The sequence below is a fragment of the Epinephelus moara genome, chromosome 13 (assembly GCF_006386435.1).
Source record: "Epinephelus moara isolate mb chromosome 13, YSFRI_EMoa_1.0, whole genome shotgun sequence".
Taxonomy (NCBI): domain Eukaryota; kingdom Metazoa; phylum Chordata; class Actinopteri; order Perciformes; family Serranidae; genus Epinephelus; species Epinephelus moara.
In genome coordinates, this window is record NC_065518.1 from 34,718,847 (window position 1) to 34,734,512 (window position 15,666).

Here is a 15,666-nt window from a genome sequence, read left to right on the forward strand (position 1 = left end):
AGCTTTTAGCGCACCTTCGGCGAAGCCTTTTGGCACGAAACTGTCACTGCGCCAAGCTGGATCTGGCGACACCTCCCCCTGCTGCGCCGCCACACCCATCTCAGCGCACCTCGGTCTGCCAAACTACCAAACTGAGCACGCCTCGGGTTACGCTGCTCAAAACTAGCTCTGCGCGGGGTTCGCCACCCTGCGCCACCCTGTGCTGCGCCGGGAAGCTAGAGCCCATGGAGTCAACGGGGACCACGGAATGCGATTAATCAGAGTTCATTTTTTTAAGGCCTTATTTTTTCTGTGATTAATTAATCAAGATTGATGTGCTATTTTGACAGCCCTAGCTGAAACCCTTTGCTCTAAATGAAATTGGTTAAAGATCTGAGATAAAATAAAAGCAAAGCCTATCTACATACCATTTTAGGGTGTCAGCTGAGGTTACAGGGGAACACCACCTAAATGAAAAATTCCAATGTTATTTCCATGGCCTAAAAAAGTGAAGTCAGTATTTGTGAACATGAGATTCTATTCTGTTCTGTTCTGTTCTGTTCTCAAAGCTAGAAACCAGAGAAGGAAGTGTCAAACTTGTGACCCACATAATGTTTTCCTTTTATACCCAAATGATCTTTATTCTATTGTTGTGTTCTCAGCAAAACAGAAAATGTACCTATATGCTCAGAGCATTCCTCTGGGTGCTCTCACTGTCATCTGTCGTATCTTCTCCAATTCGCTGTCTATCTAGCAACATTGGTCAAGCAAGCTTTTTTAACAAGCTTCTTGTTCTTTTTTGTGGTGGGTAAAATTAGTCTTGCTGTTTCATGGGACTAATACCTGTTGGTCAGCTGTGACTGTGAGTATCACTGTCTGAAGCTTGTGTCCTGGCTCAGGGATACAGTCTTGTCCTCTCTGCTTGTTAACTTCATAGCAGCAACTGTAGTGACAGAACAATCGCTAGCGTCAACCTACATCCTAACTAGCTTGCTGTGTTGCTTTTTTCTCTATATGCTGTATGTAGCCATGGCATCCTAAAAATACAAGTTTGTTAGCACAGTGGAGTTATCTGGATTGATGCAGACCTTCCTTGTTAGCTGAGCAACAAACGTACCGTCCTCTCTTCGGTCACTGTAGTTTTGTAAAAACATTTTAAACAACAACATGCATGAAATGGAACTACACCATTATAGTAGTGCAACGTAAATACAGCGTTTCACATACATTGCTTTATTTGTTACCTTGCTGGGAGGAGAGCAGACGGCAACTCTCCTGTGCTGGGGGTCTCAGTGGGCTGATGGCCAGTGGCAGCGCTTGGTCTAACCAGAGACAGGAACAAGCTGATCCGTCCATTGGGGAGTTGAGGCGCTCCAGTAAGACCCCCGGAACTGGGGTTAGTTTTGGCTGATTTCAAATTGCTCCAGCGGCTAACTGAAGGCTAATTGAAGGCTAACTGAAAGCCCTCCACTACCACCACAAATAGAAACTAATGCTGCAGACCTTTCGTCTGTTTAATGTAACCTATTGAGACTAACTTACCCTCAGGCAACACATTCTCACTCCCACCTCATCACATATAGACAATTGGTCATGGACTTTCCACATTGCGATGATGTTCTGGGTTCCATGTCAACTTCAGCCAGTTAAATGCATTGTCTGTTTTCAAAATACACTTCTGTTTACAGGGGAAATGTACAATTTGCATACAGTCTCTTTCAAAATAAACGCATTACCACAGTACACCACCACGATTTGACTTTTTTTTCCTTCAACAATAAACGCACGTGGTTGAGTTCAGGCAACACATGCTCGTGGTTGGGTTTAGGACAAAAGAACAGGGGTTGGCTTTACAATCACACCAGAAGCGAACACCGGCCTCCTGGGTGAAAGTAAGGAGTTACTGGAACCATCCATCCCCCTCCAACCCGCGTTGTTGTCTGGCTGTGTTTCCCCCAGAGGCGCTGTTACAGAATAACGGCGTATCATGCTGATGTGAAAGAATGGCTTTTTTGTTGGTGTCTGATGCAGAAAGTAACTGCCCAAGCACCAGTATTAATGACTGAGACCTGGTTGCCTCAGGCAGCAGATGCTGTGGATTCAGCCATCTTGCTCTTTTGGTCAGCTGGTTTGCCTTGTTGGTACTGTTTTTGCGTTGGCATCTATGATTTTTTGGGGTGGAGCTTCTAAAGGAGAATGTGTGTTTGTTTGGGTTTTAAGTTAAATTATCAACAGTTTTTTCTACAGAAAAGTAGACTCCACCTTTTAAGTTTAGCACTCTTTTTTTTCTTTTTTCTTTTTTACAGTCTTTGAGTATAGGAATAATATGTATGAATTTTGAAAATAGGCATAGTTCCCCTTTAAGCCAGGGCATGCAGCATTGCTAATGTTTTGCTTAAGCAGGAGCTTCTTACCAACAGATTCAGAAATTAAAAATGGAGTCATATCAGACTCTGATGTAGAAGAAAACTGGCAGTGGGACCAAGCAGGTGTCAAACCTGCAGTAAAATGTATTATCAGATAAATTCACAGGGACTATCCACATCTGTAAATCAGAATAGGAGGATTGATCTTATGGAACAGTTAATAGTATGTGTTTAGAGAAGCAATATTTGTAAGGTATCAACCAGCCCTCCAGCATCACAGCCAGTGCCTGTGTAGCAATGCTACTTTGCTTCCCCAGTCCTCACCCTCTGCTGCATATCAACTGTAGCAATCACTCAAACACTTAGAGAATCTGCTCAGATAGCAACATGTGCAGCTCATGTGGGTGTGTGTATTTGCATGTCCACAGGATGGGCGTTTGGCAAACATTCGGCATCTCTCGAGATTCTAATTATAAGTTGAGTTGAGAGGAAGAACCAGAGAGATAACGAAGTGACATCCATCCATGCACTGACCGTCTGTGACCCCTACTAGCCTTTAGCACTGTAATGTCTCAGTGTTTTACTGCCGACACATATGGTGCTAACACTTCTCCTGCTTTGTAAGCCATGAGCAGTTTAATTACCTACAATTAAGACCCAGCTCGTTAGAGGAGGAGGAGGTAGTGGAGGAGGAGGAGGAGGAGGAGGAGAAGAATGCTAAACAGAAAGGAAAATGGATGGGTGTGGAGAAAGACTCCCCAGCTGCTGATGGTTCTACAGTTCCATTCTTATGGCTTAGATGTGCATGTGTTTATGTGTATTTAGTTAATAAAACCATCAGTTCTGTATTTTCACAGAGTTTGCTTCAGTATTAGAGTGTCCATGTTTCCATATTTTGGTTTTCTGTACATACACACAAAAGTGTTCAGATTTGTATTGCAAAGCTGTTTGTTTGCATGTCTGTAAACATGGATTGAGTTTGTTGAGCGAGGAGGGGGAGACAGTGTGTGTGTGTGTTTTTTGCGCGCCTGTGATCGCAGCACTGTCACCCTAGTCTGTGCTGTGGTGACAGTGATGTATGGGTAATTTAAAAAGTCATTCTTTTCCACCGAGCGGTCTGCAGTCAGGCCAGCCAACCGCAGCCCATTCCCCCACAGCACAGAGAAAACTCATCTACATCCACTCCGGCACTCATACACACATGCACACACTCACAAAGAGGTAACGTAGCACACACACTGACATTACAGCGTTTAAACAAATTTGAATTCTCACATTTCTTATACAAACCAGTTTTGATTAACTTTAATTTGTTGTCAGGTTTTTTATTCTCAGCTGTGTGTATTGGTCCATCCAGCAACACGCTGTTTTCTTTAAGTGTGAACTTGTGCGTTGTCAGGTGACCTCAGTGCCTCAAACATGGACAGCAAGTGCCAGAGGTCAGCAGTGTTGTCCTGGAAACCAATTTGCTCATTTGCTCTGCACTTCAGCCCCTGGCACTTCAGCCCATTATTGAGGAAGAGGAGGAGGAGGAGGAGGAGGAGGAGGAGGAGGTTTGTGTGCATCTCAGTGAGTGTAGATGGCGCCTTGTGATTCTGAGGGACCGACTACAAGCCTAGACACACAGACCAGACTCTCTCTGTCTCTTCCTGGCACGGGCAGCCGTTGCAAACTTTAATTCATTTCTACAAGCTTCATTTCATTTGTGTTTTGATTAAGGATGGGTACCGAAACCTGGTACTAAATTAGTCCCGGGGTGAAATTATCAAAGACCGTAAAATTGATAAGCGCTAACGGTATCGGTTCTCCTCTGCGCTCTGTGCCGGTGCTTAACTCCTCCACACACACGCCTACACGACACGGTAACCGGTGAACAGCCGAGCTGCCGCAGTGGAAACAAAGTGAAGATAACTCGAAAATTACTCGAGTTGACGGCAGCTAGTGCAATTAAACCTTAGCGAGTAAGAAGCCAATACATGTGTTCAGCAAGCATGACCATGTAAAAATGTAGACAGCAATATTCAATATGCTCCATCCATAGTCTCTCATCCACCGTCACTAACATTATGTCTTAAACAAGGACAGTATGCTAGTTTGGCTGATAGCTAATTGTTACTAAAAAGCTCAAATGACAGCTGTCTGTATGTAGACTAACTTAGTTTGACACTTATCTTAAAATACTTTTAAACTTGGCTGCTGGCTGAGACTAACAGCCCCAACTCTCTACACCAGCATGTAACAAGCCAAGCTGGCGGAGCCAAATACAGGGCACACACCGAATCATCTAAGTCATCAGCCTGATTTGAATAAATTTTCTGAAACTTTGAGGAACGGTGGAAATGCAAACCACACAGATTATCAGGAATTCTTTTACCACGGTAAATAAATTCCTGATAATAAAAGCTCCTGGAAATGTTGGTGGAAAAGGGGCTAATATATTATTGCCCAAGCATTTTGTGAAAAAATAAGCAGATAAATAAATTAATACAACTAAAAATAAAAAGTAATCATATTTTACATTTTACATACATTAATACATTATACAGTGTCATGCAAAAGTTTGGGCACACCTGGTTTTACTGTGAATAGTGAAGTGGAAGTAGAAGATGAACTGATCTCCAAAAGGCATGAATTTTAAGATGAAACATGCTTTTCAGCATTTTCAGTCTCAGACCTTAATTAGCCTGTTAGGACTACGACTTGTTCACAGTCATCATTAGGAAAGACCAGGTGATGCAAATTTCAGAGCAATATAAATATACTGACTCCTGAAACCTCTTCCCAACAATCAGCAGCCACAGGCTCCTCTAAACAGCTGCCTAGCATTCCGAAAACTAAAATAACTGATGCCCACAAAGCAGGAGAAGGCTATAAGAAGATAGCAAAGTGTTTTCAGGTAGCTGTTTCCTCATTTCATAATGTAACACACTTCAGATCCACAATGGACTACCTCAAGAGACCCAAGCTCAGGGGTTTGCCATGGCCCCTTTGCTATTAATTGGTTTGGCCGATTAATCGGTGCCGATGGGACGTTTTCCAAACTATTGTTACCGGTGAAAAAAGGCTCCGATAGTTGCCGATGATTGCAAAGTTTTTTTCCCTGCAGCGCAACAAGCTGTTTCCTCTCCTCCCCTGCTCTCTCTCTGTTCGCTGAGGTGAGGGGCTGCTAGCGAGCGCAAGAGAGCGAGAGTGAGATGGCATGCGCAACGTGTGCAGATGCTGCAGGGGAAAGGAGGCGTGAGGAGTCCACCTGGAGATAAGCGGTAAACGTGATTCCAAGTGCAATAAAACCTTTACGAGTTAAAAAGCCAAAAAACATAACCTCCTTAGCGGGGGAATAATTACCACTTGTTCAACAAGCATAAATGTGCATCATATTTCAGCATAAACAGCGATATTTCCCTGTGCATGTTTTTTATGACCAGTGACCACAGCGTGCTTGTTAAGTAAGCAAACAGCTTGTTAAGAACACACTAAAATGAAAGCTGTCTCTGTGCAGTCTGTTTATCTTAGTTTGCCACAAATTTTAAAATTTGGCAAATTCTTGTAAACTTTAGCTGAGACAACCCCCACCATATTTATTTTGACAGTTAAGATTTGTTTCCAGATATTATTGAGTTTGTATCAATGATTCCCCTATATGCAACTGAAATATGACTGCTGCTGAATTTTTTTTTACGTCTTAGCTCTTTAGAAGCTACTGTTTATTATTATTATAATTATATTATAATTATATATATATATATATTATTTTGTGCGACGGACACTTCATACAATAACATAACAATATACTATTTATCATGTTATGCCTTTGTGCCATTTCTGTCTCTACATGGTCATTCTCCTCCTTTGCTCTCCGTATTGCGCACGGCGGAGTTCCGCCACACACACAGGTGAGCACGCCAGAGTGCGGCTCGGGCCGCATTTTCCTGAGCAAACCTGACCTGATCCTGGCGCAGTTTCTTACCTGACATAGTTATTGTTATGGACAGTGTGTACATAACCATCAACAGACTGCTGTTACGCACAGTACCACACTCAGTTGGAGCGGAGCTGGTGTTGCGTTCAGGCGTTGCCACGTAAATAACAACTTCCAGCACTTCAATGGGTCATCGCACAAAACAGCAGCATGTCAAGTGACTTTTTACTTTTATTATGTTCAATAAAATTGCATGTTCCTAAATCTTGAGACACCTCATATGTAAGCTAGACAGACATTTCACTTGCTCATTACTGTGCACAAATGTACTCTATGTACTTAGTCCTAAAGAGCCCTTCTGGTGCCAGTAGATACATAGAAACATCCCAGCAGGCTGTGTTTTGCAAGCGTACAAAAAAGTTTCACGTGTGTGAAATTTTTCTTCGTGCGTGTGCTTCACCTCCGCATAGTGACTTTGCTGTTGTAAACTTAACTGTTCCTGCTTTAGAAACAATATTTTGTTTATTTAAATATATAAATCAATTCTAATCCTGTTCTGAATTTTTTTGGGTGGGGGGTGTATCGGCCGATTAATTGGCTATCAATTTTTTCCTACTCCAAACCATCGTTATTATATAGGCCTTTAAAAATCCACTATTGGTCGACCACTACTTGCTATGAATCCCCTACACCCCACTTCCACTGGACAAATCCTAGTTTTCCACCCTCGCTGCTCAGCTTCTGCTCCTGAGTCTGCATACCTAAGCTTTTTTCTTTCATAGGCTTCTTCCACTGAGTCTTCCCAAGGAACTGTCAGCACAGTGAAATAAACTATCCGTTGACTCACTGACCTGGGGCACAACAAGTTTTCCCCCTAAATCTACTTCAATTTTCAGTCAAACAATTTTATTTATAAAGCCCAATATCACAAATCACAATTTGCCTCACAGGGCTTTACAGCATACGACATCCCTCTGTCCTTAGGACCCTCACAGCGGATAAGGAAAAACTCCCCCAAAAAAACCCTTTAACGGGGAAAAAACGGTAGAAACCTTAGGAAGAACAACTGAGGAGGGATCCCTCTTCCAGGACGGACAGACGTGCAATAGATGTTGTACAGAACAGATCAGCATAATAAATTAACAGTAATCTGTATGACACAGTGAGACAGAGAGAGAGACAGAGAGAGATGCAGGACAGATGGTAATGACAGTAGCTTACAACAGCAATAATGAAAGTAATAATATAATTAATATTACATTTACACATTTATATTACATTACATTTTGGTACAATATGTTGAAAGTATATAACATCTGATAGTATACATATGTGGCAATAATCATATGTGTATAATAACAGTAGAAGTATGACTAATGATAGCAGCAGCAGGAGGCATCTAGCAGGACCACGGCGGCAGTACAACCACACACGTCACACTATCCAGGCACCGCTGCAATACGAGTTAACCTGCGAGACAGTGGAGCTCAAAGGCTCCGGAGAAGAAGCCAAGTTAGTGACATGCAGTACGGCCGAGTTAGCAAGATGCAGTAACAGGACATGAGAGAGAGAGAGAGAGAGAGAGAGAGAGAGAGAGAGAGAGAGAGAGAGAGAGAGAGAGAGAAGGAGAGAAGGTGCCTGGTGTATTATAGGAGGTCCCCCGGTAGACTAGGCCTAAGTCAGCCTAACTAGGGGCTGGTACAAAGCAAGCCTGACCCTAGGCCCGGGTCAGGATGGGCCTACTTTTCGCAATATTACGCAGATGAAAAAATGCAGTCCGTGAGATTTCTTTTAAGTAAGAATTAAAAGACAAATCTTGGTCAAATATTACTCGAGGTTTCTTACAGTAGTGCTAGAGGCCAGAGCAATGCCATCTAGAGAAACTATGTCGTCAGATAAAGAGTCCCTGAGTTGTTTGGGGCCAAGAACAATAACTTCAGTTTTGTCTGAATTTAACATAAGGAAATTGGTGCTCATCCAGGTTTTTATGTCTTTAAGGCAATTATGAAGTTTAGTTAATGCATTAGTTTCTTCTGGCTTCATCGATGAATACAATTGTGTATCATCCGCATAACAATGGAAATTTACAGAGTGATTTCTAATGATGTTACCTAAAGGAAGCATATATAGAGTGAATAGGATTGGTCCGAGCACAGAACCTTGTGGAACTCCAAAACAAACTTTAGTACGTAAGGATGATTTATCGTGAACATTAACAAACTGAAATCGATCAGATAAATAAGATTTAAAAAAGCTTAGTGCAGAAACTTTTAGGCCAATTAAATGTTCCAGTCTCTGCAGCAGAATTTGATGGTCAATTGTGTCAAATGTCGCACTAAGATCTAGTAAAACAAGTACAGAGATGAGTCCTTTGTCTGAAGCAATCAAAAGATCATTTGTAATTTTAACTAGTGCTGTCTCAGTGCTATGATGCACTCTAAATCCTGACTGAAATTCCTCAAATAAATTATTATCATGGAGAAAATCACACAGCTGGTCTGCGACTACTTTCTCAAGGATCTTTGAAAGAAAGGGAAGATTAGATATTGGTCTATAGTTGGCTAACACCTCTGGATCCAGGGTGGGCTTTTTTAAAATAAGTTTAATTACAGCTACCTTAAAAGACTGTGGTACATAGCCTGTTAATAAAGATATATTGATCATGTCTAATAAGTGAGTGTTAACTAAAGGTCAGACTTGTTACCTGACATACTTGCATTTCCCAATCACAAGCACCTTCTAGGTGGCCACACCCTTGCTTCCTTACTAACTTATCACTTCTGTATTTCTCCCCCCCATGGACAAACTGAATTGCTAAACTTCTATTTTTAAAACCTTCTGAATTTGCCTGTCTTCGTTTACCTTCGATGCCTGCAGCTAAACTTTTCAACACCTGGTTATGTCGGCATGTATATCAGCCTTGTGACAAGCTAACTTTACAGCCTGACTAAATATACTTTAAGGTTGCGGTACCTGAACACAATGGGCACGATGGTCCCCATTTACCCACAGTTTTAGGTTCTGGGGGTTGGTAACACATCGTATGTAGCCCCTACCAGGAATCTAATACGATTCTCCTCCATATTCCACAGGTCCTTTCAACTAAGCTTCCTCTTCTCTACATTTTCCCAATTCAACCACTGTCCCTGCTTAGCCTGGGCCACTATCTTTTCACCCCTTAATATCTCCCCCTGTCTATGTATCTGTTCCACAACCAGCTTTCTTTTATCTTTGGGACCTGCTTTATTGCATACCGGTTTGCCTGAGCCAAGCCCCAGGCCTCCCTGAACATTACCTACAATCTCTGCATGTCTAAGAGCTGCCTCTGCCTCCTGAACTGCCGATCTTGGGTTCCATTTCCTCCCCTTAGTTGGATTTGGAACCCAGTCCTAACTACCACATCCTTATTCCCAGATAACAACAGCTCTGTCCTGACCAGGGGCGGCTGGCCAATAGAGGGCAATAGGGTGCTGCCCCTCCTTGAGCCACAAAAGAAAAGAAAGACGATGATAATAAATGATTATGATTATGTGAATGTATGTCATACACACAATATATCAATTATTTTGATAATTTTCACTTGAAACAGCTCTTCCTGCCTCTGAATATCCAATCAGCCGCAGTGTGAAATCACGTTCCGATCCTTTCCGGTGATATCAGTCTGGCTGGAAATCGCCCCGATCACTCTCATAGACTTTGATGTAAAAGGCTTTTTTTTCTAAATGCAGGCACTCCAATGCAATCTCTACGGGGTCCAGGAGGGATCGCCCCAACGTCATTTTCGTTATACGTTTGGCAACAGGAGAGATGGAGGGAGGTTTAGGTTACCAAGTTAGTGGTGAATATTATATTAATTAGTCAACCAGGACAAGCCAGACAACACCACCCTGGGAGTTTCGCCCAAGGAGATAGTTAGATCTACAAAACCCCAAATAAGGCACTCAGGTTCGCTCTACAGTGAGGCAGGAGACATGTTTCCAAGTTTAGAAAAATCTATTCTTTATTACAAAATACGTCGCTAAAATACACTAGACACACCGTCCACACAGGGATGTAAGGAAAGGGGGACCTTTCAGTACTGAGGCTTACCGGCAGGGAGATGGGTCGACAAGAGTGTGAGGGATACAACAAAATTAAGGTCACCCCAATCACACGTGACAGCCACACGCACACACACACTTTAGTGAAGGGAAAGCCAGGACCAGGGGACGCACAGCACACCAAAAAAAGAGGGGAAGCCACCACCCAGGACACCAGGACCACCACCTTTGGCTCTCAGCAACTGAAGGGGGAAGAGGGAAATAAAATTAATGGGGTTGTACTCAGAAATGACCATGAACAAAAACAACCAAATCAACAGACAAAAACAAACCCTAAATAAACAAAACTTGTAAGGTTGGCAGCCAAAAGATTACAAATTAACCCCTCCAAAAAACCCAAATACACAAATATAAGCTGCCAAAAAAACAGTTAGTAACAAAATAAATCAAAATACCACAAATCAATATTCATCAAGAAATCCAAAATTCACAAAAATCTGGAATGAAATAATATAAGTCACCAGCCACAGAAACTAAGTTAACACAATACAGCTTAATCAAAACAATGCATTAAACTTAATCCTCTGGGGACCATAAATAAACTCAAAGAAAATGTAACAAACTAAATCAAAAATCCAAACAACATTAGGTGAGGGCGAACCCCACAGTTCACACACACACACACACACACACACACACACACACACACACACACACACACACTTTAAGACCAGAGCGGTTGTTTATGGAACCTTCTAGTCAGCGTCTTGGGTATGCGCCACAGAAGAAGGGCGAAGCAGTTAGCGCCAGGCACAGCAGACAGTAAACCAAGCAAAGCCCAGTGAGGCAAAGCAGCATGCAGCATGCAGCAGCAGCCGCAGATGAGCAAGTCAGGGGAGGCACAAAGCAGAGCAAGGCAAAGCAGCAGTGATCTTTGACGCTGCCTCCGTTTTGTAGTACCTGCACCCAAATAAACCAAATTAAAATCTCACTTAGGCTGAACTTGAGAGCGACAACAATTGCCATCAGGCTGACTTACCGATCAGGTGGTGTTTGATCACCTGAGCGAGAGCGGAGGAGAGCTTGCGCTGTGCAGCAGCGGGAGGAGGACAGCCAGACAGCTCAGGGGAATGGCGCGCGTCATTAGCGTCAGCCCAGGACAACAATGCAGGAAGCTACATACAAACAAACCATCTAATTAAATTGTGAGGCAAACGGCCAAATTTCCAGATGTGTACAGGCAGCTACTACTACATTACCTGCGCAGGTGGCAGCGGGGAAAGGAAGCGAGGCGACCAGGAAGTGGACGGTCTCGGAGCCAACGAGCAAGAGAGAGTCAGACTGAACACAGCCTCCTCATATAGAGTGCCCTCATGCGGTGATTGGCTACAAAGTGGAGATGAGAGCAAGGAAGCACACTCTCTCATTAAGGGCGGGGATGAGCACCTCACCCTGCTACATACGTAAACCACCAAGTATCATTCATGTGCTCCTCGGATTGTCCGATTTCCCAAGACGGGTACTTCATTGTGTGTTCAGTCATAAGGTGGAGACAACATGGACATTACAAAGAAGATGTGTTGCATTTTATCAGTCAAAATGTTTAAAAAACACGTTGTCAACCGTTTCCACTGATATATTGCTTTACGGTCGGAAACTAATTTTTCAGATTATTCTGACATCATATGAGGCAGCGCCACATGTGCCCAGTCACATTCAGTATCAACATGGCTAACGTTACCTCAACCCACAGCAACTCGATCCCGTCTCTAAGAGAAATACCATTTAGTTGTTGTAGTAATCAGGATAAATTGGCAACTAAAGAATTATGACCACCTAGACCAAATTTAAGAATCAAACAAGTATCTAATCAAGGAGGGAAGTCATATAAACCAGGGATTTTCACGCAGCTGGTATGAGCGGAAAACATGGCTAGCAGGATGTAAGACTTAGTCGCCTTAGTCTGCTACCCCTGCATTTTGTTTCACCCTGATGGCAGCACGGACACTGCATGGACAACTACAGGTGTCACTGACATGCATCACCTGTCAGAAAAGGTCGAAAAACATGAGACTTCAAAGCTTCATATTGACAGTTGCCTGAAATTTTCGGCTTTCGGGAGGGTCAACATTGCCACACACTTGGACGAGAGCTACAGGATAGCGGTGCGTCGTCAGCATGATGAGGTGAGCAAGACACCACCACATTCTAGGCCGTCTTATTGACTGTGTGAAGTTTTGTGGCATGTTAGAGTTAGCAAAGATGAAAGTGAGGTCTCCAAGAACCCAGGGATCTTTCGTGGACTGGTCGACCTAGTGGCGTTGCTGGATGAGGTGTTTGAAGAGCAATTAAAAACGGCCACAGTCTTTAAGGGCACCTCAAAGACTGTGCAAAATGAGCTGCTGGATTGCATGCTATCAGTCATCAGGGAAATTTCAGATCAATGTTCAGACAAAATGATGCCTTTGTCTGCATGACTGTATCGGTATTGTGTGCTGCTGCATGTAACTGTGTGTATGTAATTCTTTTTAATACTAAGTCCACTACAGTGTGGACCTTCACATGTGGTAAGTTGAACTTATGTCATAGCAAGTATTCATCACATGTCATGACAAAAACACAACACAGTATTTGATAAAAATATTAAGAACACATTGGTCAGAAACCTTGGTGGGAGCTTTGGAACCCCTGAAGTTCTAATAAAATATATTGTTGCTAATATTGTCTGATTTTTCATTTTGGTATGGATGGTGCATCAGAAATCCTAAAAAGACTACATAAATAAATTACCTATGGGCAATTGGTGACTGTAAATTGGCCATAAGTGTGAATGTGAGTGTGAATGGTTGCCTGCCATTATGTGTCAGCCCTGTGATAGTCTGGCAACCTGTCCAGGGTGTACCCCGCCTCTCGCCCAATGTCAGCTGGGATAGGCTCCAGCACACCTGCGACCCTACACCAGGATAAGTGGTTATGAAAAATGAATGAATGAATAAATAAAAAAAATAGAACCTGAAAACATCCCCTCCTTCTGCAGCTCTCCCCTCTCTGTCCTAATCCCTTCCCACCAGACCACCACAGGCATATGCATACACTTCATACAGTAACCCAGTGTTACCCACACACTGATTTATTTAATCCTATTTCATTGTAGAGCTGCGCGCAGCTTATTCACTCAGCCCCTCCTTGCCCTGTTCTCCCCTGGAGCTGGGGTTTTGTACTGGCTGGAAGCACATCATTTTGCTATAGATTACTACTGACTTGGCCTTCTTGGCCTTTTTGAGGGCATAAATAGCAAATGGCACTATGTTTAGTTTGACATACGTATCTTCTCATGTAATTACAGTTTTATCTTTGAGGAGGCAATCTGAATCACTCTTAAGGGCCTATTCTTCTTCCAACTCTCTCCACACACCCCCAACAATGTATTTTAAAATGTATTTTAAATCTCCCTCCTTTGGCTCTGATACAGCCTCTCCCTACCTGCCTGCAGTCCCCACTGCACTGAGCTTTGTAACAATGTCCCGCCTACAGCCCCCACTGATTGGTTACACGGCATGAGTGATAGCCAATCAACACTGACGCCTGTGCATGCTTTCACATCATGTCACATTGAGACACAGAGCACAGAAGGAGCAGGAGAGGCTCCAGTAAGCCAGCGGTAATTTGGAAGGTAAGGTAACAGAAACCAGACAGAAATGAAAGTTGCAATAAAAATCCTCTATGCTGAAGTTTTAAAGTCACCACCACAACATTATATGATCCATTTCAATGATGACATGCTTGCCCAGAGGCGAAATTTCGACTGTTTAATTCACATCAAGCACGATACAATTTTACAAACAGCCTAAATGATTTAGCTTCTAAAAATAAATAGCACCAAGGCAAAAAAGAGATGTAGGAGCTATAAGTCAAAAAGTCTGTTAACCACGGAAAGTTTTATCTTTATTTATAAACTCATTATGCTATAAAAGTGTAATCTGAAAAGTAACTACTAAAGCTATTAATCAATCAATCAATCAATTTTATTTATAAAGCCCAATATCACAAATCACAATTTGCCTCACAGGGCTTTACAGCATACGACATCCCTCTGTCCTTATGACCCTCGCAGCGGATAAGGAAAAACTCCCCAAAAAAACCCCTTTAACGGGGAAAAAAAACGGTAGAAACCTCAGGAAGAGCAACTGAGGAGGGATCCCTCTTCCCTCTTAATGTAGTGACCAAGGTTCCTGCCACTCTCTTTATCTCTTAATCAGGCTGGATCAGATGCTTTTGGTTTATAGATAATTTAATATATTTATTAAAGGCATTTCAAGTGAGATTTGTGTTGGAGTTTGTGTTGAGTTGAAATATCAGTCAAAATAATCAACAATTAGATATTTATTCAAAATCATGCAGCCCTAATTAAAATCCTACTACCAGCTAAATTTACTTGAGGTATTAAAAAAAAGTACTTTTTTGTAGAAAGTCGGGTGGTGACTGATATGTTAAATAACTCAGTTCAAAGTACATTATTAATATTGGTAAGTCAGTGCATAAAAGCAGCATTTTATTATTCTATTCTATTTCTTCATTTTGTGACCGCAACACCAAGCCCCCTGCTCCGGAAAAGATTTCAGATTTCAGGCACACAAATCTTCCTTGCTCCACATTTCAGGCACAAAATGTTTTCTTGCTTTAACCCCTGTCTATAGCCCCGTTTCCACTGAGCAGTACAGTCCAGTTCAGCTCAGTTTGGTATGCTTTTTCTTCTGTTTCCACTGCGAAAAGTTGTGGATGGTACCAATCGAACCATTCCATACCATTACCATTTTTAATACCCCTTGTTTTGTGGTACATAGCGCACAGATCTGGTACTATAGGGTGGAGCTATGAGCACTATAGTCCGTTGACTGGTCAGTAGTAGACGGTCACTCTGCTCAGGGCTGAGTTGTGGCTAGTTTTGAGGCAGAGGCCACTGTCCATATCGTGGAGAGTTTTATTAGTAACTTCAAAATGAAAGGTTGATTTGCTGCCTCTCGCTGCAGCTTGAGTCGGAGAAAAAAATAACTTCATTCACTGGGTTTTAGAGTTTTTAGGTGGAACGTTAACTTGTAATATTATTCAGTGCATGAGATAACGACGTGAATCAATCAACACACCTTAAATATTCCATATGACAACTCTGACCATTACTTAAGTTTTTATGTGACATACACATGTAGTAATGAGTGGATCTTCAAGTGTTTATATTAATTTTGGCTTGGGTTATGTGAACTACATACAGTGGTGTGAAAAAGTGTTTGCCCCCTTCCTGATTCCTTACTTTTTTGCATGTTTTCCACACTTAAATGTTTCAGATCATCAAACAAATTTAAAC

The 15,666-nt window shown here is 42.3% G+C and overlaps 1 protein-coding gene and 1 long non-coding RNA gene across 2 annotated transcripts in view; both read right to left on the reverse strand.

The window, feature by feature from the left end:
• The window catches only part of LOC126400276 (ectonucleotide pyrophosphatase/phosphodiesterase family member 7-like), a 39,725-nt gene extending 38,115 nt beyond the window's left edge, over positions 1–1,610 (reverse strand). The window contains exons 1-2 of the mRNA XM_050060837.1: positions 1,549–1,610; positions 1,224–1,301 (exon numbers count right to left, since the gene is read on the reverse strand). Coding sequence (XP_049916794.1) covers positions 1,224–1,301; positions 1,549–1,610 — 140 coding nt within the window. The remainder of the gene's footprint in view (positions 1–1,223; positions 1,302–1,548) is intronic.
• Positions 1,611–7,178: 5,568 nt separating this feature from the next.
• LOC126399968 (uncharacterized) lies at positions 7,179–11,634 on the reverse strand. The gene is made up of 3 exons (XR_007570942.1): positions 11,564–11,634; positions 11,344–11,479; positions 7,179–10,546 (listed from the first exon to the last, which is right to left on the reverse strand). It is a non-coding gene; the product is annotated as an uncharacterized LOC126399968 (long non-coding RNA).
• Between the last annotated feature and the right edge of the window lie 4,032 nt (positions 11,635–15,666).